Source organism: Lissotriton helveticus, chromosome 8 (genome assembly GCF_964261635.1).
Source record: "Lissotriton helveticus chromosome 8, aLisHel1.1, whole genome shotgun sequence".
In the NCBI taxonomy this organism is placed as follows: Eukaryota; Metazoa; Chordata; class Amphibia; order Caudata; family Salamandridae; genus Lissotriton; species Lissotriton helveticus.
In genome coordinates, this window is record NC_136069.1 from 910,064,613 (window position 1) to 910,091,805 (window position 27,193).

Genomic DNA, 27,193 nt, shown 5'->3' on the forward strand with positions numbered 1-27,193 from the left:
ATCTGATACAAACTCATTTAAGACCAGTTTGTAGTCATCATTGAGTATGGATTGGCAATTTCTCAACCTCTAAAGAGAGGTACATGTTCCTATCTGTAATTGATGGATGTCTCAGTTGGTCTAGCTGGGAATGAAGTGTGGCAAGTCGAAAGCTACAGTGGGAGTAATGATTTAAAGGTTGGGTGGAAAGTGTAATAGAAAGAGATATGGAAGGTGGCAACACAAGGGGTCAGATTATGTTGCATTTGGGTGAAGTATGCAGGTATAAAGTGAGATTTGTAGGTTAAGTTTGAGAACATCAGGATTCAAGCCATGTTCCTGGTTAAGGACTACATCCGTACGGTCAAAAAATGAGCCAGTTGTAATGGGACACCAGTATGGAACCATGACGTGTTTGATAGCTGCAAGTATAATGGTATCAATATACTGAATTGAAGTGGGGGGGGGGGTTGGGCAAGCCTTATATAGTCATGAGGAATTTATGAAAATAGCCAACTTCTGTGTTTCGGAGGATGGATTTTTCTCTTGTACAGTTATTTTGATGTTGCTATATTTTAAGGGTTGATCCATGTTTTTGTAATTGCTGCTAAGTAAAGGCAGGAGCAAAGGGACGATACACTCTATCATACAGGAGATTATATTGCAAATGGATAAAAGCAGATGGTTTCGAAGGAGCAATACGTGTGCTGCTAGTATCTTTGGATGTAGAGAAGGCTTTCAATCATGTTGAATGAGCCTCTTTGTTTTTTAATCTAAAAGTTATTGTGTCTCCCTTACTACCTACCTGCGCCACCTACAAGGGTGATAGTTAATGTAATCTGAGACTTTATGATTCAACAGGCAAATGAGACAAGGATGTCCTTTTTCTTGTTCAACAAATAAATGAGACAAGGCTGTCCTCTTTCCCCTGTGTTATAACCATGAATAATGTGCACTATTTAGGCAAATTAAAGCAACAGAAGAGATTTCTTAAAGTAAATTCATTGTACTGCGCCTCTTTGCAGATACTGTCTTCTTTGATATATATATATATATGAATCCAGAAATTCTCAACTCAGCCATAGTTGTAAATTTTGCAGATAGTGTATATTTTGCTCTAGATATTTCTGGCATTCCTTATTAGGGTGAAAGGCTGGGATGGGTGGCATAGAAGGTACAGATCATCAAGATCATGCAAAACCAGTCTAGGACTTTGAAAATGTTCAGAATTCAGTGCATAACATCTATAAGGATGAACTTACCCCCTCCCCATCTATTTTTATCAATGCTCCCTATTTCAATTTCTGAAACCTAAATTAAGGACCCTAATGTTGCCTTATGAACCTTATTTCAAATGACAAAAGTAAAGGGCTGTACTTAGGACCGTTAGAATGTCAGTGAACAAGGGAGAGTATAATTCCCCATACTTATCAGCCCATTAGTGGTAACTGCTCAATATCTAGGTTGAGCAAGAGATAGAGATGGCATACCTTGAAGCCTGAGTCTACCATAGATGTGGAGCAGATGCTGGGAGTTAAACCTGGTTCTCCAGTTTCCAACGTTGGCAACTCTGGCCATTTGGTCTCTTTTTGAGACTTTAGACGAGGTAGTGGGGTTAGGAGCGAACTATTTTTTTTCCTTACAAGGAGATGAAAGGGAAAATAATGGATTGAAGGTAGATCAGCAAATCTGGTTTCTCTTGCTGATTTTCGTAACGTGTTGCACTCAATGACGGGTAGACAAGAGGATAGTCTTTGAAACAAAAATGTGCAGCATGACCCTGAACTATGAACAAATATTTTTGAAATTATTTTTGATGGGTCTATATTCGTACATCGATGATGGTTTTTTAGAACCTCTGCAGACTTAAGCTTCAAACGCGCTTGCCAGGACGTACAAGAAATATTCTGAGATATAACTTAAAAGATTTAATAAGAAAGAAACTAACTCACACCTTTGAATGTTGAATAGCCTGAACATACTGGTATGTTTTTTTCAGGTAGGTCTAGAATATCCTGCATGGCGTTGTATTTAAAGACCAATTGATTTTTATTTGGCAGGCCTGCAGTACAAATGGACAGAAATAAGCTCTGTAAAATGTGCCATGCACTGTTGAAAGCTGGTAGACTGCCATGAGAAATTGTTGCTGTGGCATTTCTAGCAAAATAGGCAAGTATTGGAGAATATTTAAGCACACTTCTCTCATTCGTAATGTAGGAGAAGTGTACTGTAGAAGAAATGAATTGTCCATTTTGGTGAAATTCATGTTTGGGAAGTGATGGAAATATGCTTTGCTGTGCCACTACACCAAAGTGAATGCAACTGCATGATAATGTTGTCTTGCTCCGCTCCATAGTTTAATATTGAGCTTGGTGGACGATAGATATAGAAAAGTGTTGGAAGTAGATTCTCTTTAAATATCAGATTCGCTGTAAAGCTATTAGGATACGTTTTGTTCACACGTATACATGTATTTGGGTCTGTGTGGTTGTCTTGTGCATTTACTTGACACAAAAACATTAGTTAAATGGACAGAATAGTTGGTTGATGGTTAGAAATATTGTGAGACTAGTACAATGCTGTGAGTGAGAGATGAACATTGCCCAGTAGCCTCCCTTTACTTGGGTGAGCCACGAATTGTGGTACAGAGTAGTATGTCTTGCTGTGCCTTAATGTTTTCATTTGGGTTATGCCAGGCGTTAAAATACAAATGTTATTGCAAAGGTGAGTACCCATATTCTTTTTAATAACCTGTGTCACCAGAGTATTTCGTTTCAACATCTGTTGAACTGTATGACCAATTGTAGGATCCATATCTCGATTTGCAACTTTTGGGGTCCATGTGAAGTTAAGTAATTGGTACTCACTGAAATCCCCGGCACATTGCAACATTCCCTGCAACACTTTGTTTTTATATTCTATTTTGGTAATGTGACTGTATTAGTTAGTCCACATTATAGCTAATGTGAAAGCGCCCAAGAACAGTTTCTAAAAAGGTGTTTTGGAAATACATTTTTTATCCAAGTTTCATTAAGCATTCTTTACTTCTTTTATCCTCCTCCTTTGGTATGTAAAGAGAATTCAAAGAATGTATTATACATTTCTGTATCTGTTCCAGAGCACCTTTGGTTTTTGGCGAAAACCTCCCTTGAAGATGATGTATGGATCTCAACAAATCAGGATACTAAATCCAGTTATATTTAGAGAAATAGCCCATGGACTTCTGAATTTTCCCAAACTATTTCCTAAAAATGAAGTAAGTTCCTTATTTAACTGTTGTTTTTAATTTCTAGCCAATATTGTTGTCTATATCTGTTTTTAAGACTTTTCATTTTAATGCTAAAGTGAACACACAAGACTCTATTCCATGAAGCTCTCTTTACCATCAGTATATGTGGAATAAGACCAACTCGATTGCGCTTGTTATGTATCCCAGCAGTTGGGTCCAAAGTAAGCATCCCCTGAAAATCATATTAGAGCATTCTTCAGATAGTCCTTGGTGGATAAGTTGTGTAATAGCCCTTTGTTACATTCCTGTAAACCTTACTGCCTCCACCTGGAAGCATAAGTTCATCACCTGTCTCTGGAGCAAAGATGAATCATAAAGATGTATCAGTCAAACTATGGATCGTTCACTTTAGTTTTCAATGGCTAACGACAAAGGCTAACATGATGGAAAGAAATGTGCCCAGAGTAAATATTCGTATTTTAGATAGATTCAAGCATTTTCCTTTGTCACTTTGTGCTTTTCTAAAGTGCTCCAACCAAGTACTTCTGCTTAGTAGAGGTAAGGTCTACTTTTCCAAAGCCCTATTTAGAAGCAAACTGGGGTATTAAGGTCATTTGCCTAAATGGTGTGTAGTGTTGTTGTTCCTTCACTGCCCTAGAGGAATCCTAATCAGTGTTCTGGGAAACATATCCTGTACCTTTTATGTCAGGTTTGATAGTGACTGTTCGTCCTAATGCTTAACCAGGGCAACACACAGTAAACAATTAATAATTTCTGAAAAATCATGCAATATTTTTCATCTTTTACCTTTTTCCGAGCCCTTTTTTTGCTGGTATTAGGACTCCCTGTGCTGCGACACTGCCAATCAGTGCCACAATGCATGTGCTCTGTCCTTAAAATGCTACTGTTAATTTCACCCAATTAGTCTGTTTGTCCTGTAAAGCCATTGTTAGCTAACACATAAAGTGCACTAGCGGTGTGGAAGTTTAATGTTGCATGTGGGCTGTTGACACCACCCACATATTTGTCATAAAGAGGAGCACTACTGCGCTATGGATGAGTTGCAGTTTAAAAGCGCTTTCATAATACATGGAAACGAAAAATGCCTTTGCCGCGTCCGAAAAAGTTGCCCCTAAATATTCTTGCTAAAATTAACAGCAGTCGTAGTAGATTTTTTTTGTTTAGTTAATAAAAACCTTAACAATTTTGGCATAATAACATGGTACAGCAGGTTTCATAATTAAAAGAAACTTGATTAACATATCATAAAACGTTAATTCCTTGTGTCGAGATAGTCAGAACAGCATATAGTAATTGTTATTTAGAATGTTTAAAAGCGCAGTCTTCATTCTTAAGATGGAACATAAACATTTTGGCTGAAGTTAGTTAGATGCGCAAAATCAGGCAGTTGATTCAATGTGCAAAATGAGCAATATAAACACTGTCCTGGTTAACTAAAACCCTAGGTGCATTTGCTAACTAGAATTGTCACACAGATTTTAATCTTACATTCCAGCATAGCAAATGGATCGTCTATGAGCTGATTCAATGTGCAAGGAACAGCGAGGTAAACATAAACTCCATTCTTAGTTTCAGATATTTTTAAATTGCATGCTGTTACTAGCACATAAAGTGCGTAGCGCGTTGCAAGATGACTGATAACTTTATTTGTGTGGTTAATTAAAACCATTGCAATGAGATGTTATATTTTAAAATAGTTTTTTTGCTTAAAAAGAGTGTAAAAAGTGGCATAGGGTTCAACGAAACATATTTCAGTGGTATAAAGGTCAACACTGGTCATTCTAAAAGAAAGGGTAGGCAACAGTATACATGATTGTTCTCTAGACAGCCGGGATGGTGTTTTACTGGTGGCCATTGTACCACAAGCTTTTGGTACCGGGTCCAGATCGTTCCGATTTTCAAAGTGAATCGGTCAGAGCACAAGTGTAAAAAATATAAAACTGAGAGGACCCAAATGATGGAGGGGGAGGTTTCCAGCTTTGCAGAGGTTGTGCGATCGATACGAGGCAAAAGATGTGCCGCTCATGGAATGGATTTGAATTATATAGGGCTTACCGTTTAATTGCTTGTTGTTACCAGAGCACCAACACTGGGGCATCTTTTGGTTGCATTGACGGAAATTACTAGCTACTTGTTCTTAGGATTTTTTCCCCCGCCGCCGCCATGAATCGTACAAAGTGGCAGGACAGCTGCACATCTCCACCTCCAAAGCATGCGTTCACTGCTTGCCTACCATATCTTATCCCCTTGATTTTAAAGATGGGCTTTAGTAGCAATTGGTGTTCAAATTGCAGTTTCCCGCAAATGCACAGTAGGTGTAAGACATTCTCTTCTGCTTTCCCACATAGGCGGCAGGTAGTCAGTGTCTGTGATCGTTTCCATTGTGGGAGGTGCAGCCAGAGGCAGTTGAACGCCCATTTGAAAATGAAGATATTTTTCATTCGTTCTCCTGGTAAATCCAGAACCTAAACAAGATTGTGGGGAGGGTTTAGTGTAGCTCTGCAGGACGAACTATCCGTGGGCCCTTTCTTTGAGCGCTGCCTTGTCTTCCACCATAGACCGCCTATTCACTGTCTTGTTTACAAGTTGTTTGAAGCTGTTTTGCATCCCTGAGGCCTCCCAAAGATCCGCAAGGCCTAGACAATTCATCGAAGCTGTCAAATAGGACATGGCTGCCCATTCCTTCTTTGAGTGTATTTCATTCCATAAGTATGTAAACTTTACAGGAGTGTAACCCATATACCATTCCACTTCGCGAAAACTTTGTCCGGCTTTCACACGCGGAGATTTATTCCTGCACCGGCACGCCAAATTATTGAGATTACGTGCTGAACCACGGCCAGATCCCAGACGGCCTACTCAGGCACAGACTCATACAAGTGCCCACAAGCAGGTCCCAGACACCCTGTGATCGGACCGACCCCATGCATCGCAGGCGGCCCCACATTATCGTGATGGTTTGCTAACTAGCCACCCCCCTTTCGGGTCTCCGGACTACCTATCAAGCACGCCCCTAATCAGACAACCAAGTCCTGATGACGATCCTAACCAATGAGGATCGAAACAAGTAATGCTGTATGCATGCATGTTTAATTGTCTACATATCTTTACCTCTCAGGACATTGTTTCTTTGTTGCATCATTCCATAAGTAGGCATTCAGTGTTCCAGGGTCAGTCCTTTTATTTCTGTGCCAGCATTTGACTCATTTGGCCCAGATCCTTGTACTGGGGAGAATGTATGACATTGTTCTACATTCTGTCCATCAACTGTGTTTTTTGCAATTTCACCCTGAGTGTGCTGGGGATGCTCAGACGTGAGTCCCAGGCTCTCCACACCACTTGAGTCAAGCTATCCAGGCTGATGAAGGCTGATAGCCAGAAACCGGTCCTTGGATGCTTGATTCCGGTCTGGGAAAGACATGGCTTGGTATTTCGGACTGGACTGTTCCCATGAGGCACAGGGTCAGAGCTGATTTGCATATAGCCAGTGTCTAACCCAGGGTGGTGTGGAGTGCAAAAAAAACTGATGGATTAAGGCCCAGATCCTTGTACTGGGGAGGATGTATGACATTGTAATACATTCTGTCCATCAACTGTGTTTTTTGCAATTTCACCCTGAGTGTGCTGGGGATGCTCAGACGTGAGTCCCAGGCTCTCCACACCACTGGAGTCAAGCTATCCAGGCTGATGAAGGCTGATAGCCAGAAACCGGTCCTTGGATGCTTGATTCCGGTCTGGGAAAGACATGGCTTGGTAGTTCGGACTGGACTGTTCCCATGAGGCACAGGGTCAGAGCTGATTTGCATATAGCCAGTGTCTAACCCAGGGTGGTGTGGAGTGCAAAAAAAACTGATGGATTAAGGCCCAGATCCTTGTACTGGGGAGAATGTAAGACATTGTAATACATTCTGTCCATCAACTGTGTTTTTTGCAATTTCACCCTGAGTGTGCTGGGGATGCTCAGACGTGAGTCCCAGGCTCTCCACACCACTGGAGTCAAGCTATCCAGGCTGATGAAGGCTGATAGCCAGAAACCGGTCCTTGGATGCTTGATTCCGGTCTGGGAAAGACATGGCTTGGTAGTTCGGACTGGACTGTTCCCATGAGGCACAGGGTCAGAGCTGATTTGCATATAGCCAGTGTCTAACCCAGGGTGGTGTGGAGTGCAAAAAAAACTGATGGATTAAGGCCCAGATCCTTGTACTGGGGAGAATGTATGACATTGTTCTACATTCTGTCCATCAACTGTGTTTTTTGCAATTTCACCCTGAGTGTGCTGGGGATGCTCAGACGTGAGTCCCAGGCTCTCCACACCACTGGAGTCAAGCTATCCAGGCTGATGAAGGCTGATAGCCAGAAACCGGTCCTTGGATGCTTGATTCCGGTCTGGGAAAGACATGGCTTGGTAGTTCGGACTGGACTGTTCCCATGAGGCACAGGGTCAGAGCTGATTTGCATATAGCCAGTGTCTAACCCAGGGTGGTGTGGAGTGCAAAAAAAACTGATGGATTAAGGCCCAGATCCTTGTACTGGGGAGAATGTATGACATTGTTCTACATTCTGTCCATCAACTGTGTTTTTAGCATTTGACATAGGCACCTTTGCAAGCGATTTCTTGGATTTGCAGACCAAATTCCAACCTGATTTGGGCGGCCCAGGCATTTAGGTAGATTAAATATCATTCATACTGATCTTAAGACTATGCTGTCCAAAATGCCCGCGTCTCTTCCCCTCAGGCACTCACTTCCATGGGTAATAGTTGGGAAAAGCTTTGCTTTTAGTACCTGGAGCAGTGGCCTGAGGCTTGGACCGTCAGTTTTATATTTGATGGTTTTTAAAGGTACCGCGATTGAGTTGCCTCTTCTCTTGATGGCTTCTTTTTGTGCTTTGAACATGCCTTTATCTATTATCACCCCCAAGTACTTATATTACTCAACTACTTCTATTGTTTGACCGGCCAAATGCCAACGGTGACTCAGTGCGTTCTTTTTTGGATTTAGTCGCATTACCTTGGATCTATCTAGGTTGATGCTTAGACCTTTGTTAGCAGAATAGCTGTTGGTTGCGTCTAGCAGATTTTGAAGTCCAATCGGTGTTTGGCTAAGCAGAACAAGATCGTCAGCGTACAGTAAATTGTAAAGTGAAAGCCCTCCCATCCTTAGGGCGTGTGATTTGTATTTGTCCAATTCCGTCGATAAATCAGCCATAAATAGATTGAACAGCGTCGGGGCCAGCACACACCCCTGTGTCAAGCCCTTTGTGGTTGGTATTTTCCTGAACAGAGCTGCCGTCTCCTAGCTTCACTTGAACCCACATATCAGTGAGTAAAAGTATCAGCTGGTTTAAGAGAGCAGATGGTATATTCCTTTTATCAAGTTTGGCCCAAAATGTATTCCTGTCTATGTTGTCGAAAGCCGATCAGTAGTCGATAAAGCACATGAAAAGTGATAGTTTTGCTGCTTTGACAGCGTCTATTAGTAAAGACAGGGTGAATATGTTCTTTGTAGTTCCCATGCACTTGCAGAAGCCCGTCTGAGTGATGGGGTTGGTTGATTGGTAGCCCACTCTCTAAGATCATCCATGAGAAGGCCGGCTTAGTATTTGGCATCGTTCTCAATCAATGCTACCAACCTGTAGCTTTTTGCTTCGTTCTTATCGCTTCTCTTGTATATTGGGGATATGATGGACCCCCTGCAGGAATCTGATATGGTTTCTCCAAACAGCAGTAGTAGTGCAGCCGCCCAGTAGTCCGGTTCTTTTTTTAATAGGATCGGTGGAATCACGCTAGGACCTGGTGCGCCCTCCTGCTTGCCTTTAGCCATCCTGTTCTTGATCTGATTGTTTGAAAATGAGAGCGAATCAGTTACTAATGGATTAGCTTGATCGGGAAATGTTACTCCTGGAATGTAGCTGGGCCTAGGCTTGCCGATCCTAAAACCTTCCTGTTTTGATTTGAAATGTTGCAGAAGGTGAGTTTCCCAGGCTTCTCCATTAGGTGTGAATTGACTCTTTGTGCGTTTGTTTATTGTGCGCCAGAATCTTGCGCTGTTAGTCTTACAGTAGCTTGGCCCACAGTTTATCATCCATTTCCCTTTTAGCTTGCCAGATTTCCTTTTTCTTGTTAGCTTTTAATTTCGTTTGCTCCTTGTCAGTGGTGGGATCTGATCATGTTCGTCAGAGCCTACGTAATGTTTTGTTTATTGCTTTCTTAAGCTCCCTTAAGTTTGAGTTCTTAGAGATGGAGAGGTGATTATGTTGTTTGTCTGGTAATTGAGGGGAGATCCACTTTTGAAGAGTTTCCCTAGATGTTGAGCGGGGCCTTTCCCTTGCAGAGTGCATTTTTCCTAATTTTTTGGTAAAAAGTTCCCTGCGTGTTAACACATTTGTAACTGCCTCCTCCAGGTTGGTTGTTTTTACTTTTTATCCTCCTGCAGTTCACTGTATAAATGGAGTCTGGATCTTCCACTGGCTGGGCTAGTATCGAGCTAAATGTGTTCAAAGTAATTTCCTGTGGTAGATGGTCACTTTGGTCTTGTGTCCCTATCTGGAAGTCTGCAATGTTGCTGATAAGCGCTAGGGTTACAAAGGTGTCATCTATTAGGGTACTGGCAGCAGCATTGTGAAATATAGCCGCCGGGGGATGGTCTCCCGGAAAATGCCATTGAGTGCCACAAAGCTTCAGTGTTCCATATCCCTTACGAAATTTCTAGCTAGTCTTGATTGACTCCTCCATTTGCTCTCTTCCTGGCGGGGGATGTTCCATGCCATAAGTTGTTCCTCCAGTAGTTCATCCCTTCTCTAGGCCCTAATAGATGCATGTTAAAAGGTGGTTGCCATCACCTATATCCACTCTGAGAGCTTTTATTGCATTTGTTGAGGTTATATTAGTATTTACATCCTTGGTCGCTGTTATGCTCTTAATTGACGAGTAGATTGTTAATCCGCCCTTCAGGTGCCCGAATTTGACACTTTTTACTACTGGCAAATAATGTGTTTTTAAACCATGTAAATGAAAAGGTTTGTCTAGCCAGGTCTCTTGTAATAGAATGAGGTTGAAGTCTTGGAAGTAAACCAGAAGCTCTCTGTCTGTTGTTTTGTTTCCTAGCCAGTTTATATTCCTCAAGCATAGTCGTAGTTGGTGGTCGCCTACTGGAAGTTATGTGTCTAGTGCTCTTGCCATATTGGTTTATTGACCTGGCTAGCTAGGTCCAGTCTTCCAGTCGGGCCGCTAGGCTCCGATCTTTTGAATCTGTCAGAAGTGCATCTGTGCTGCGTGCCCCTTTAAGCACGTATTGAGTCTTCTTACCCAGAGATTAAATACATGGGGTTGCTTGCTCAGGTCTAATTGGTAGCAAGGGATCTGGCGAGCTTGGCTTTTGAGAGAGCTTAATTCCCCAGGCCCTTAGCTGATCCTCTTCTTCCAGAATTATCCTCAATGTTTCGTCTGAGGACCAAGTTTCCTTTTTTACCTCATGATCTGAGAGTTGTTTGAAGATTTTTAACTCCATTATTTTTGGGTCGTGTGACCTTATGTCCGCCAAGCTACTGATTGATTGAAGTAATAATAGAATGTTCCCTGAGGACGTCCCCACGGCCTCTGGACTTATATTCAGGAATGAGCAGAATAGTGCAGCTTTTAAATTGGGAGTGAGAATTTGGAGAGTCGCTTGGATTACATGGTCTTCCTTAATGGTGGAGATTATTTTTGTTGTAGAAACTGGGGATGCATGCCTATAGTTAGTTGAAATGACCGGGATGCTGCTGCTTGCGGTCTTTGTGTTGCCATCTGATGGTTTACAGGTCAATTCTGGCAGATCACCTTCAGCCCCTTTCTGCTTGGATTATTTGTGGTCCACTTTTGCGGTCGGTAGTCCTTAGTAAAATTGGAATTATCTTCACCTGGAAAATTGTAAGTAAAATCATAGAAGGTTATTTTCCACTTAGTTTTTAAAATCTTAATTAATGGTGAAAAATCTGATTTTGATTATTTTAGTGGAAAAGATATTTGTAAAAATGCATTTTGGTACTGCCTAAGCCAAAACTTGTGTAGACCCTGTTTTGCCCCTCATCTCAACCCCAGAGCCCGAATATACATTTCTGACTAGACTTAGTGACCTTCGTCGTCAGAGGACAGAAGCCTAGGATCTGGAGACGAATATAGGGCTGTTGTCAACAACCAGCCACTTGACTGTGATTAGCCATCTGGGAGGGGCAGAGTATCTTGCTGAACAAATTGCAGCATTTAAACTACCTCGTTGGTAAGGGGACTGTCAGGATCGCCATCTTTTCATTTCCAGAGCCCTTCTAAACCCTCTGACTTTAACCCTAGCATGAGAGAGAACTCGTTTTGTCGTAGACGGTAGGGAGGTCACCCAGTCTACAAAGGGGAGTGACTTAGAGACATCTAGAGTAATTGTAGAAGAAGGGGTTGGCCTGTGGAATTCAGAATTCGGATTTTATTTTTATACAGTAAAGCAAGACAGTTGGAATCTATGTTTTCATTATCACAGTTTGACAGATACTCAACTGGGTGACGTACCTGAGAGGTGCGCATAGCACTACCCTGCGGAACTCACCATGGAAGCAAACCTCCAGGGAAATGTGGGCATCATTGGACAAATTCCTGGACCCATACGAACCCCCTTGAACGGAGCAAGCAAAAGGGACCAAAGGGCCCCACACAACACCCCCACGAGATCACAACACAAACTCGAGGGACGCAGACTTATGGCACAATAAGGCTTCTTCTCTCTTCTTATTCCCTATCCTTTCATCTTTCACTCTTTCCTATTCTCTTAACGGGACAGTGGAAGGGGGGCAACCAACCATATATACAGTGTAACTGTATTCCTAAAAAGCGCAGCCAGTGTGGGCTGCCACCCTGTAACGACAAAGCTTTGATGATTATATGTTTAAAAAATCAATAAAAATATGTTGAAATTAAAAAAAGAATGCCAGAAAAGGGCGATAGTCTGAGCAAGCAAAAAATAGAAAAGAGTGAGAAAAGGAGAAGAGAGGGTCTAAAAGAACCTGTGAACGTGAGAGATGAAAACAGGAGGCGTGAACTGATGGCAGAAAGAGACATGAAATGGGATTAAGATAGGGTGTCCTTGGTAGTCTGAAACCTTATTATTTAGCAGCAACGTTGAGCTGCTGCACTTATTTTTAACAAATTAATCACTGTAGGTAGCACTATTTACGTTTGTCCTAAATCTTTATTTTCTTTCTTCCAAGAACTTTTGCTAACAGGGCCATTAAATATGTAAGTAGGGCCAGTATGTGAGATGTGCTTACATTTTCTTTGTTTGCCAGATGGAAAGTGTAGTTCTACCTATACGGTATTTATATAATTATGGTGCATGTCCGCCTGCCAGAAAAGTCATCCCTTTATTCATGTGCCTTTTAATTGATTTGTACACTATATGATTTCACTTTGAGTGATATGCAGGCATTGCGGTCTATATGCAAATTTCACAGCAAAACGCATGTCCAAGACCGCCCCAAATTATTAGCACACCAGATGCCAGTCTAAACTCCGCCTGGAAACACGTAGCCGTCCTTGGTGTAGTTTCCGGATAATTTTAGGACAATACAGTTGCTGAACACATAAATTGAATCCCAGTACCGAATCCATTATTTATGCTGAAAATAATATTGTCGATCCAGTCACTTGTTCTAAATATTTTGTCTGAAGGTCTTGTTATTCAGAACCTGCTCCTTCAAATAGCATTAAGTAGCAGTGCATACAGAGATCCAGCTGGGGGAGTGGTAATATTTAACAGCAGAAAGTCTTCAACATTTGAAAACTACTTCAGGGATTGAAAACAACAGTGTTATGCCACGTCAGTTCTGAAGATAGGGGGAACAAACGCTCATTCGACTTTATATCCACATTGACAGGGCAAAGGTCAGTGAAAACAAAAGTGACTTAAAATGGATGCTAAGATAACTTCAAGGCTGGCACAACAATTTAGATTTTTCACAGCCTGCTGGACAGAAAATCTGGATTTTATTAAGGACATCGGTAAATCATTCTAAGGGCAGAACAATTGGGAGGCATTTTCATTAACTATGTTCAGTAAAATCAAATGCTGAAACTACCAGACAAACAGGAGATTATCCTGTCTGTGGTCATCAGGAGATACTGAGCTCTGTGTTCCGCAGCAAATAGTCGTACAAATTTCACCTCAACTTTTTTGTGTAATTAGGCCACGACTGAAAGGGTTACGTCCCTAAATAAACACTGGTAATTGCACATCAGAGGCATAACTGCCCTGTCCCTCCAAACTAAGTGAGTTGATTGTCACTAAGTATATCCAGAAGTATTCCAAATCTGTATAGATGCTTGGTGGTGTGTATTTAGGGTTCCTTCCAGAAAGAATGTGTGCATTCTTCTTGGTGTATGGAATGGCGTTGGAATAAAGATAGGGACAACAACAGGTTTAGGGTTTACAGTTCTTATCAGTCATCAGCTGTCTTTGGCTCCATAGACAGCCAGGAGTTGCCCACATAGGGTGGCACTCTTCCCTGAGTTGAATCGTTCCTACTGGAGTGGGGAAGAATAAGGCAAAGTCCATCCATAAGGCACCGATGTAGAAGATGTCTTAAGGTATTGCGCATGCATCTGAATTATTGTTTCATTTCTATTGCAGATCTTTTATGCTTATTCATTAGTTTTATGCAGACATACGATACTTGCGCAACTAACAAGGTACAACGACTGGCAAAGTATCTCAGATAGTATGCTTTTGATGAGCTAATGTCAGTGCTTTATTTGTAAAAATAGCAGTGCCAGGGCCCAAGGTATTCCAATGCAGAAGGCACCACCCACAGCCGCATGGAAATTCCAGCATTACCTACGGAACCATCACAATTACAAAAAAAAAAAAACGGTGACATTTAGACTATTGTAGGTCACTCCAAGCTGTAGGGATGGTCTGGAAGTGTGACTTGTATTGTTTTGTGATACATTGAATTGCTAAACATTTGTGTGTGCTAATAAAGAATGGATGAGAGTGCCACCATGTGGGCTACTCTCATAAATAACTGGTAGTCTTTAAAAATAGGTGCCAGTGCCGAACACCAGAAAACAGTACAAAATAAGCAGTAGCCAGTGGATGAAAATGAATTAACCAAATCAAAACCTAGATCTTGTTTGTGGATTATCCACAAAGAAGTAGCAAAGGGAACTGTGGCCCATGTCCTAAAGAAGATACCAGCAGTCATGGTAAAAAAAAGTTTTCTTTATCTAGAAAGACTGCGCCACTCAAACAAGTTAAGGTGTGGTGACAACATGTTTCTATCATAACAGGCCTTGTTACATAAAAATAGGTGGTGGTTTTACCTGCCTTATTGGCATTAAGGATGCCTATGTTGTATTCCTGCATTTTTGCAATTTTCCCTTTAGAGTCATAGAGCAAATCCGTAGGTTGTTTTTTTATTTTTTCATTTAAATCTTGTAGCTATTATTGTGATGGTATCATTTAGGATGAACTATGTGAACAGTCTGTACTAGACTGCACGAGTAGAGAAAAAATGCATACATATTGATCCTCTGCAGGGCATGGAAATTTGCCATTTCGAAAAGAGGTATTCCATTTTTTTCGCCTAATAGGCATGTACTGTACTGGCAAAAAGGGAACACCCATGAACATACGTATTCGAAAAGAACACAAGTTCTCAAAAATAGGTGTTTGCCATCAAAGCTACATATAGTGACCTAAAGTGTTTATTGGAAGCCCAGCTTTACCCAAATCCTGCCTGAAAAGATCATTAACTAGAAGCATTGTTTGGTCCTTCAGATAAGCTCTAGTAGTATGAAGCTTGTTACGTTATGTTATGGGCATATGCTATTGCGCAGCACCTCACACCCAAAGGTACATCTCGCCGCTTTGCAACTCAGAGTCAGCAAAGTGCTGTTAGAACATCCACGTCTTTGGAAGTTTTTGGAACTTAGACAGATCCTGACACAACTTGATATGCAAAGGAAGCTTGTTCCAGTGACATGGGGCAAGATTTGCAAAGGACCTGCCTCCAAATCTGGAAGTGCGGATATGAGGGATAGCGAAGCTTGATATGCCGACCTGAGCAATTGCATAGGCTGATGGTAGCGAAGTCTACAGTGCAAGGTAAGATGGTAACCACTTGGTTAGTGCCTTTTCAGGCCTGCTTGATTTTACTTGAAATGCTACTTATATGGCAAGAATTGCAAATTTCAACCAAGCATGCATAGTGTCCCAAAATGTGACACAATGTATTTTATCCTACGGTTACTGCCTTCCATTGATTGTACTTACCAACACTTTGAGCTGTGTGGCAACTCTTCTGTTTCGCCGAAGTTGACTTGAGCCAGTGGAATTCAGCGATTATTTATATAATGAGAGCATCCATCTATAACCTCTTATCAATCTTTTTTTCACTTGCTGCTGGCTTGATGGCGTTCCTTCCATTATCCTAGTGATGCTCAGATTACTTACCTGTAAACTTGATTACTTTACATTTTTCAGTACATTTTGAAGATGTGTCTACAACTGATTACAAGACAGAAGTTCGAGAAAGCAAGGCAACACTCTCCCATGGCACTGGTCCGGACACCAGCTAATGTGCCGCACTCCAGTTTTCAAGAGTAACTTGCCATTACAACCTTGGATGCCGACAGCAGTACCTTCATTAGAGAGGGAAAGCAGTAGAAGAGGAAGCAATGATCTTGTGCACTGAGAACGGGGAGGGAGAACTGGAGTAACAAAAATTACCAGGAAGTAATCCGCGCATTCTCGCCTCATCACCTTCCGTTTGAGCCTTTACCTTCTGAGAATATGCGAAATTGAAGAAAACACAGCCAGCACTCACTGGGGTTGACTGTAGGAATTGTGTATAATGTATATAAAAAAGGAAAAGTTGTTCCTTTTTTAGGTGTCCCCTCACTCACCGGGGTTGCCCCACAGTGACATGCTTCATCATTGGGGCCATCCCAGTCCTCTACGGGCTGGGGCGTGCTACGACTTGCGAAGTTACGTAGGAGCACTTTTATGGACTATGTGTGGTGCATGTGTATTTGTGGGGAGTGGACTATGTGATGTGGGTTAAAAATACCTGCCCAGTAGGTTTTCAATAAACTTTATTCTGACCTCTAGGTGGTAATATTAAAAACGGGGTGGGGAGATAGGCTGCCCTAAACTTAATGTGTCCAGATGTACCTATCAACTCCTAAGTCGACATGTTTCGTGCATACCCCAAGCACTTCTTCGGGACTACACAGGGACCAGCCCAGTGTTCGCCACTCCTTAGCTCTTTCACTGAGATATTTATAGAAAAAGACTTTCAACTGCAGCAAACTCTACTAAGTGCATGCATTAATACCTACGTATTTTGTTCCAAAAAACACGTGGTTCCTGAAAGATAAAAAACAACTTGAAAGGTCACGGGGTGATTAGCCCCATATGTTATCACACACAGTGTTTATGCAGAAAATGTGATGGTTTTCTGTGATCCGAAAGCGGACTCATTGGCCGTGGTTGTTTTCATGCACAAAAACGTGATTCATTTCGTGCATTTTTGAACGTGATTTAAAAACACCTCGCTCAGTGACACACCCAAGCATTCATCAGTCATACACACTCATACATACTTTTCACGAGACCTAACTGGGCCCCATGGAGTCGGAGGGGTATCGGTATCCTAGCAACTCTAATGGGAGAGAAATCGAGTTGTTAAATCAACCAGCAATGCGCGTTTCTTGGCGATGTTACGAAAAACCCATTGGCGGTCCTTGGTGCCCTGTTCCCACGCCAGCACTAACAAACCGCGAACGGCATCTCCTTATAAACATCACTGAAACCCCCAGTCCGATAACATCCGGACCGGAGGGAGACAAGTAGGTGCCTGAATGTAGGAGGTAACCAGAGCACAAGTAAGTGAAAACAGGGCACCAAGGACCGCCAATGGGTTTTTCGTAACATCGCCAAGAAACGCGCATTGCTGGTTGATTTAACAACTCGATTTCTCTCCCATTAGAGTTGCTAGGATACCGATACCCCTCCGACTCCATGGGGCCCAGTTAGGTCTCGTGAAAAGTATGTATGAGTGTGTATGACTGATGAATGCTTGGGTGTGTCACTGAGCGAGGTGTTTTTAAATCACGTTCAAAAATGCACGAAATGAATCACGTTTTTGTGCATGAAAACAACCACGGCCAATGAGTCCGCTTTCGGATCACAGAAAACCATCACATTTTCTGCATAAACACTGTGTGTGATAACATATGGGGCTAATCACCCCGTGACCTTTCAAGTTGTTTTTTATCTTTCAGGAACCACGTGTTTTTTGGAACAAAATACGTAGGTATTAATGCATGCACTTAGTAGAGTTTGCTGCAGTTGAAAGTCTTTTTCTATAAATATCTCAGTGAAAGAGCTAAGGAGTGGCGAACACAGGGCTGGTCCCTGTGTAGTCCCGAAGAAGTGCTTGGGGTATGCACGAAACATGTCGACTTAGGAGTTGATAGGTACATCTGGACACATTAAGTTTAGGGCAGCCTATCTCCCCACCCCGTTTTTAATATTACCACCTAGAGGTCAGAATAAAGTTTATTGAAAACCTACTGGGCAGGTATTTTTAACCCACATCACATAGTCCACTCCCCACAAATACACATGCACCACACATAGTCCATAAAAGTGCTCCTACGTAACTTCGCAAGTCGTAGCACGCCCCAGCCCGTAGAGGACTGGGATGGCCCCAATGATGAAGCATGTCACTGTGGGGCAACCCCGGTGAGTGAGGGGACACCTAAAAAAGGAACAACTTTTCCTTTTTTATATACATTATACACAATTCCTACAGTCAACCCCAGTGAGTGCTGGCTGTGTTTTCTTCTAGCAAGGCTCTAAGGTATCTGGAAACAGAAACCTTTTCTGTTTGACTTAAATTATTGGAGGGCGAGCCTAGCTAATAACCCTCTAACTCCCTTCCCCATTTATTGACACGTTGCAGCGCGCAGCTGCGGGAGTCTATTAAGACACCTACATAGTGACACACACCCACTTTCGAGTCTAAACACGAGTACAAACTGAACAAGATCAAAATGGCAGAGATCACAGGGCTCTCCTTCACAGAAGATGAGGCAGATAGGATAATAGCCTCCATGCTTCCACATTCAAGCACTACCTACAAAGATACTAGTGAGTCCCAACAGAGCTGGGATGAAGTAACAGAACTCAAGCGCAACCTAGTCAAAACCATAATTCATGGGGTAATGATGAGTGAGTATCACAGGGCCAACGCAGCACCGCGCGGCCTTATAGTGAACAACGAACCATTTATCTTCCAAGACGATCTCATTTTTAAAAAAGACTGGTCACTGATCAGCTGGCACTGCACCAGGGACTGGATAGTCCTTATTGTCAAAACCGCTGCACGCACAGCTGAGGCACTGAAGGTGCAGATTCAGGATTTGGAAGTTAAATTGAAATCGTACCAATCACCAGCTGAACTCAAGAGAAGACTGGACGAACTGAACAAGTCTATGACCGAATTCGAGGTATCATTGAAAGATACTAAATATGCAAAATTCTATAAAGATAAAAAAACCTTCTCTCATGAAAAGGTGTACCCATACATCAAAGCCGAGTATGTACTTTCTGGAAGGAACCCAGGCTACAACAGTGACAGCGGGGCTTCGGACACGGGATCCGACTCTTCTGACAGCAGTTACAATCGCAATCAACCGCGAAATAGACGAGGCAGAGCGGGAAGGAGAATGAACAGGGGAAACCCTTGGCAACCCTACCAAGGACCGCCACCGCAGTTCTTCTACGGACACCCCCCTTTCCAACAACCATATCCACAACAACCTTTCCCATTTTGGGACAATACCCAGATGTCAGGAATACCACAACAGCCTTTTTTAGGGAGGGGCAAAAGGCCAGGCCGAGGCAAAACCAGAGGACAGCAAGTACAATGGGCCCAACCTCTGGAAACCAACAGAACACACACAAGGAGCCAAGGACCGATAACAACACCATCAACCAGCAACATCTAAGCCTAGTGGTAAACCTCTCTGACAAAGCTTTGACACCTGTTCAAAATAGAGTTTTGGAAAAAGGCTTAGGATTTGTCCCCACTACAACCTTGGATAAATTCAAGCTGCACTGTGAATTAAAGGAATTCGTTCGCAGCATTAAATTACAGGTCTATTTTAAAGATAAACCACAACCAATGGGAACTGTGAGTGACACAGGACTAAAGAAAAAATCATCTTTCACCCCCCCTACCAATAGCCTACCAGTAGAACTACTGGCTTTTGAAAAGGCAATCCTGAAGGATGTAATGGATTTGGACACTGGGTCTTTGAATACATTTCATAACACCAGTAGAGCTGAAAAGGAAGCCATCTATGAACTAGCTAATGACACAACAATCACAATAAAGCCAGCCGATAAGGGCGGGGCAATTGTGATACAAAACTCAGCAGACTATAAGAATGAATGTCTGAGATTACTAGCTGACCAAAGGAATTATGAGGTTCTGAGGGCGGACCCGACAGAACGTCTAAGAATTGAGATCGCGGGGATGGTGGAAGAATGTCTGGTCAATGACTGGTTAACTAAAAAGGAAGCAGACTTTCTGGAGAATAAACACCCAAGGACTCCGTATTTTTATACGATCCCCAAGATCCACAAAAGATTGGAAAAACCACCCGGGAGACCAATCGTCTCAGGCATAGGATCAATACTAGAGCCCTTGTCCAAGTTTGCAGACGCTTTCTTGAGACCATTAGTACAGAAAACAGAGACATACCTAAAGGACACAAAATCAGTACTGTGCCTCTTAAAGGACCTTACTTTTGACCCCTCCACACAGATACTAATTGGTCTCGACGTAGAAAGCCTCTATACAAGCTTGCCACACAGAGAGACACTACAAATTCTGGAGGACATCCTATTTGAGAACCAGTGGGATTACAAAACACCAAGGCATGTAGTGCTAGAATGTTGCCGCCTTGCATTAACCGAGAATTTCTTTCTCTTCCAGCAAACCATATACAAACAAACCCATGGAACTAGCATGGGAAGCACATTCGCGCCGAGCGTGGCGGGACTGTATGTGCACTGGCTAGAGACAAAGAAGATCCTGAGTACAGACAATCCCCACTCCACCAAAATCCAGATGTGGAGACGTTACATCGATGACGTCATCCTCATCTGGAATGGAAATGAGCAGGAGGCATATGATTTCCTAAAGTGGCTAAATCTACAGGACCCTTTTCTGAAGTTCACCTCTACAATGAGTCGTGAACAACTGGTCTTCCTGGATCTAAACATTAAGGCTGAAAGAGGGACACTAACAACCACTACACATTTTAAACCAACATCAAGGAATTGTCTACTGAGTTTTGAGAGCTTCCACCCACGCCAACTTCGTGAAAATCTGCCTTTTGGACAGTTTCTAAGACTAAGAAGGAACTGCTCTGAAAAATGTGACTACGAAGTGCAGGCCAAGGAGCTGTGCGATAAACTATACCAAAGACAGTATCCCAAAAGGATTGTCCAGAAGGCAAAGAAAAGGGCATCCAATAATAACAGGGATGCACTGCTGGAGTCAAAACCCAAGGAACCACCATCAGACACCTCTGAAAGAAGACCAATTTGTATCACTACATACACCGTAGCTTCACAGCAGGTGACAAAAATCATAAAGAAACATTGGAGAACATTGAACAGTGGAGGTCTGAACATCACCCAACCGATGTTCAGTCATCGGAAAGGGAAAAATCTGAAAGATTTAGTGGTACATACACGTCCTAGGAATACGGAAGGCCCTATCCGACTTTTACATCCTTTGCCAGTGGGACACCACCCATGTTCCAATTGTAGTGTGTGCCACCTTACTGAAACCACCAAACAGGTGACTTGTAACACAGGCCTCGTATGGGATTTGAAAAACTTCTCAAACTGTAACACATCAGGGGTCGTTTACATGATCACATGTGTGTGCAATTTGCACTACATAGGAATGACAACCAGAAAGGTAAACACAAGAATGGTTGAACATCGCAGTAACTTCAGGTGTAAACACTCAAATACAAAAATGACAACACACTTCCTGGAAAAGGCACACACACCCAATGATATGCGTTGGGTAGTGCTGGAAATTCAACAACCCCATGCTGACATGGAAAAGAAACTACTGGAAAAAGAGCAACGTTGGGTGTTCAAACTCCGCTCGCATATTGTGGGACTGAATGACGATATTCCCTGGGGACAGTTTACCTAAATGGTAAACATGTACTACACGTGAACAGATCCATAGTGTATAAAACTCATGAGTTTCACGAATATAAATACTACCATCTTTTCGAACTGATTGCGTGATCCCTGATGAAATATCAAGGTTTTTCTGCCAGTCATAGCTAATTAATTAATGGATGTGAGAAATTATAAGTAACCCAGAGGGCATTTCTGGTGAACCTGGTGCGTCAGATAAATTCTTAATAATTTTCTAACAACTTTTTTTCGAAAATAACCTGGCCAATTTATACCCTGAAAATACGCTGAATTTTATATACAACACCCCAAATTACTTTTGAGGTGTGTTTATGCCCATAACAGTCCCAACTGAACCTTTTTTTATAACAGAGGACGAAATCGGTACCCCCAAGATGGCCGCCACGTAGGCGTGAAACAGGAATGGAACCACACGCTCTAGTTTGCGTAAGGGCGTTCCCACGCCAGCACTAACAAACCGCGAACGGCATCTCCTTATAAACATCACTGAAACCCCCAGTCCGATAACATCCGGACCGGAGGGAGACAAGTAGGTGCCTGAATGTAGGAGGTAACCAGAGCACAAGTAAGTGAAAACAGGGCACCAAGGACCGCCAATGGGTTTTTCGTAACATCGCCAAGAAACGCGCATTGCTGGTTGATTTAACAACTCGATTTCTCTCCCATTAGAGTTGCTAGGATACCGATACCCCTCCGACTCCATGGGGCCCAGTTAGGTCTCGTGAAAAGTATGTATGAGTGTGTATGACTGATGAATGCTTGGGTGTGTCACTGAGCGAGGTGTTTTTAAATCACGTTCAAAAATGCACGAAATGAATCACGTTTTTGTGCATGAAAACAACCACGGCCAATGAGTCCGCTTTCGGATCACAGAAAACCATCACATTTTCTGCATAAACACTGTGTGTGATAACATATGGGGCTAATCACCCCGTGACCTTTCAAGTTGTTTTTTATCTTTCAGGAACCACGTGTTTTTTGGAACAAAATACGTAGGTATTAATGCATGCACTTAGTAGAGTTTGCTGCAGTTGAAAGTCTTTTTCTATAAATATCTCAGTGAAAGAGCTAAGGAGTGGCGAACACAGGGCTGGTCCCTGTGTAGTCCCGAAGAAGTGCTTGGGGTATGCACGAAACATGTCGACTTAGGAGTTGATAGGTACATCTGGACACATTAAGTTTAGGGCAGCCTATCTCCCCACCCCGTTTTTAATATTACCACCTAGAGGTCAGAATAAAGTTTATTGAAAACCTACTGGGCAGGTATTTTTAACCCACATCACATAGTCCACTCCCCACAAATACACATGCACCACACATAGTCCATAAAAGTGCTCCTACGTAACTTCGCAAGTCGTAGCACGCCCCAGCCCGTAGAGGACTGGGATGGCCCCAATGATGAAGCATGTCACTGTGGGGCAACCCCGGTGAGTGAGGGGACACCTAAAAAAGGAACAACTTTTCCTTTTTTATATACATTATACACAATTCCTACAGTCAACCCCAGTGAGTGCTGGCTGTGTTTTCTTCTAGCAAGGCTCTAAGGTATCTGGAAACAGAAACCTTTTCTGTTTGACTTAAATTATTGGAGGGCGAGCCTAGCTAATAACCCTCTAACTCCCTTCCCCATTTATTGAATATGCGAAATTGCCCTGATCTTGGTTCCACACATAAAAACATAGATATATGGCAAAAAAGCAGGTGTTTGACCAGACATGAACTGGAATTATGTATATGATGTTTGGTATACTGGGTAAACCATTAAATGTGCTCTTTTGTTTTCTAGAAACCCAAGCATCCGACAACTGGCTTGATCGGCATCACATTTGCATTTCATATTTGCAGCGAAGTCCACATTGCGGGCTTCAAGTACAACCTGACGTCTCAAAACAGTTCCTTACACTATTATGGAAGCGACACCATGACGTCCATGGCAAAGGTACTAGGACCTTCAGATAAATGAGTATTCACTGCTGTTATTTCTTTCTTGTTTTCATTGAAGAAGACTTTACGTTTTTCAGGTGACCACACTGTGATTTGTGGTGTCAGGCCAAGTATTGTAAATATTTCACCACTAATCTTGAAGGATAGTTTGGCATGTTCGCCGCCCACGTTTTCTGTGTTCAGAATACTTATCTGGTAAAAGGTGTGGAAAGTTATGAACATTGAGGTCAACAAACTTACTGACGTTTATTTTTTTTTAAACTTCACAACATTCATGAAGGTTATAGGTAAGGTAGAAAGTCTGAACAAAGTCTGCTTTGGGGGGGAAACATTGCTGAGGAAAACACTTATCTGGAGAAATGTTTTGCAAATCAGTTTTAGTGGGAACATTTGAAAATACAACTTTTTTGTGAGATTTTTGGCTAAATGTGAAGTTTTACAAATTAGACCAACATTGCAGTCTTTGCGAATTGCGACGTTTGTCACCTGCATGAAATCTCATAGGCAAAATTACAATAGTGTACATCTCCAATTTGGTAGAAAGTAAGCAAGTATAAGCTGTTGCAAGTTTGGTGAATTATGCGAAACAAGTTTAGAGTATCGAGCAAGTGAGTGGTGAATGGGAGAGTGTACAAAAAGCATATCAAAATTAGGCTTATCTGCTACTTTGAGGTGGATATCAAAAGAGGTCCAAGAGATAATGAAGATGCAGCTGTAAATATCCTGGCTTCTGTGCTAGTTTCAGAGCTTCAGCTTAATGCTCATTGGATGAGTATTGTGGTGGTGGTGCAAGGGTGGGCTTTATTGGCACTGCCTGTGTTGTCCTGTAATTGTGGTTATTGACTTATTGTTAGGTACTCCTTTCTTTTACGTAAAATAGGGAAACTGGCTTAGTTGAAAGTGGTATACCATAACTGCTAACAATCAACATAAAGCGACCCACTTAACTGGTTATGGCTGTTCCATCTCGAATGCCGAACCTGTTTAAACTATGTTTTGTATGTGCACGTGAACGCAGATAGTAGTACGTTGTGGCACAGGGGCACAGGGCAACCAAGCAAATACCCTGCGCTTCATTAAAGCACTTCATGCTTTAAACATATAGATGGGGCAGAATGGTTTAGACCATTAAGGCTTAAAAATGTAGTTGGTGATTAGTCATTAAATATTGGTGACTTTTTGCTGCACTCTCTTAATATTCTTAATATTGATTTCTTGTTGAGGAAGTGATGGCGATAACTGTTTAGGATTGCTGTAATTTAGTGGCTGATGTCACAATAAGGCAAACTAGCACAATACTACTAGAAAATAACCGTTTTCAGAATGTTGACACATTTTTCTGAACTAAGACCAGCCCTCCACCCCCAAAAAAGCCCGAGCAACAGCATGTCCATGGCAAGAGAAGGTTAACCAAAATGTAGGTCTTCTATGCATTTTCTGTCTAGTGTTGATTGAAACCCGGTTGTCAGACTCTATTAGGCAGTTGTTAGTACTCCTCTTAGGACATGTGGAACAGTAATGTGCTGCAGGCTGAAGCAGTCAGTCTACTGTACATTTCTATCCCTGGTGTGCCATTTCTCGTGCATCGCAGAGGTGTGGCGTGTGATATCACACCGGCGAGACTCTGAGGCAGGCAGGAGCTGACCAGCACTTCAGCTCTAGGTACTTAGAAGTTTCCGTCAGCAGCTTACTGTTACTTACTTTGTGCTGCAGTGGTGCCATTTTGCTTGCCAATTCTTGAGGGTTTCACTCCATGGAGAGGGCCCTCAAGTAATTGTTTGCAATTGTTGCTGCAAGACAAATTCTAATTTCTAACTGAAACCCAGCATACCTGGATCTGCCATGCCTTTAAGTGAGTTTATGCACAGCGTTATATAGAGGTCATTCATTTTTTCTTCCTTTGCCAAGACTAACATTTCAACTGGGGCTGTACCAGTCTGACTCGAACCAGGCTGGGCTTGAACAGTTGACCATGGGGAAACGGCTTTTACAACGAAGCCGTTTCCACGAAATCTTTAACCACGCATGCAGTATGCAGTACAACGCATGCGTGGTTACAACTAATGCCTTTACCACGCATGCCTTTACTACGATGTTTGTAGTAAAGGCATATGTGGTAAAAGTAAAAAAAAAAAGGGGGGGGGTTTGGGGGGGTCTCCCCCCAAATAAAACAACTCACCATAAGTCACGTCGGCATCAGAGTCGATTAAGAGAAATCGGTAAAAAAATGCTGTTTTCTTTTAACGACGTATGACGTCACCACGCAAATAGTCAGTGAAAGGTTTATGCGTGCTAAACGAATTCCGTTGTAACGCATGCGTGGTAAAGGCATGCGTTGCAACGGAATTCGTTGTATCATCATATATTCTTGACCATGTGAGCTGAGGTGCTGGTTATTTCCTAAGTCATTGCTGGTGAAGTAGTCCTCTGTAATTACCTCGTTCCATTGGGGATTTCTTGTTCATCTTGGTTTTTGGTATGCGTTATTTAATGTACAGCAGTACATATACACCCTTTCATGTGTTACCATTTTATACATTAAGTTAAAAGTATACAAATATTCGGTTAGTTTTCTGGGAACCCCAGTGGGGACCCACAGCTGACTGTCTCCAGAACTTGCAGTGTAATTCCCTTCTTCCGGTCTGATCACTCTCTCCTTCACTATTTACACCAATTTGCTCTAGATGTAGCATCGATGGCAAAGCTATCCAGTGACTCTTTGCTTCATACTTTGTTAGGCTGTGATAGTGCACCACCTGGGTCTGTATAAACGTGTGCGGTGCTTTTGGTCCCCATTTGCTTCACCTCACTATCATTTAGATTTTTTTAATGCTGTAAAAAGCTATAAACAAATCCTGACAACTCTAAAAAAAAAAAACTGAAAATAGCGTGTGTTCTGTGTTTGAACACCCTACGGAATCTTTCTGTGGGTGATGCAGCCCATCCTGCTTCTGAATGGATAGATGGTCGTCTTTGTGAAGCATGATTTGTCGTGCAGAAACACCGATGCACATATTAATCAAATAACTTAGGCCTGCCAATTCACAGCAGATTACCACTGTTGAGGACAAAGGTTTATTGCATTAGTTAACTACAATCATAACAAATTAAAATGAAGAATAAGCAGATACAATATATTTTTAAAACACACCAAAGCACAAGCCATAGCCCATGCATACAAAAACAAAAATCACAATTTTGCGTCTATGGGCTTGATATCAGTCAATCAATAAAAATGTTCTTTTACACTTAATACCAAAATTACAATATTCTTCAGTGTATGCTTTGCTCTCCATCAAAATTCTCTTTGGATATTTCTTTTTACTTCCAATAAAAGTGGGCATGTACAGAGGATGTAAATGATTGTCTCCCTATGATAGATAGTTGAACAACCTACAGTTCTGTACACCATGATCCTCTAACATCTGGCAGTGAGGTCAAAAAGAATCGAAGCCCAGTAAATGTATGACCTGTTTTACTACAAAGGTGTGAATTTAAGTAAAGGGGTTATTGACCTGCTCATAGGGAGAGACCCTAAACTTGTTATACTTTTTCTGCTGCAGGTGTTTTAAATCCAAGGCGTGGCTTACTCATCTTACAATTTCCTTCAGTGCTTTTTTCAATGTTATATTGTAAATTCGTTTTCCTCCAAAACAGGCTCACTTCTAACTATCTGCAGTCTTTTCCAAATTAATTAACCACAGTTGCATTTGTCCCTTCTATATTGTGTTAATTT

General features: G+C 42.1%; 1 protein-coding gene across 7 annotated transcripts in view; it reads left to right on the forward strand.

Moving 5' to 3' along the window:
- ST3GAL6 (ST3 beta-galactoside alpha-2,3-sialyltransferase 6) overlaps positions 1 to 27,193 on the forward strand; it is a 635,416-nt gene that overhangs the window by 583,674 nt on the left and 24,549 nt on the right. For all 7 annotated transcript variants that reach the window (XM_078657726.1, XM_078657728.1, XM_078657722.1 and 4 more), the window contains 2 exons: positions 3,098 to 3,235; positions 23,300 to 23,452. In XM_078657726.1, coding sequence (XP_078513852.1) covers positions 3,098 to 3,235; positions 23,300 to 23,452 — 291 coding nt within the window. The remainder of the gene's footprint in view (positions 1 to 3,097; positions 3,236 to 23,299; positions 23,453 to 27,193) is intronic.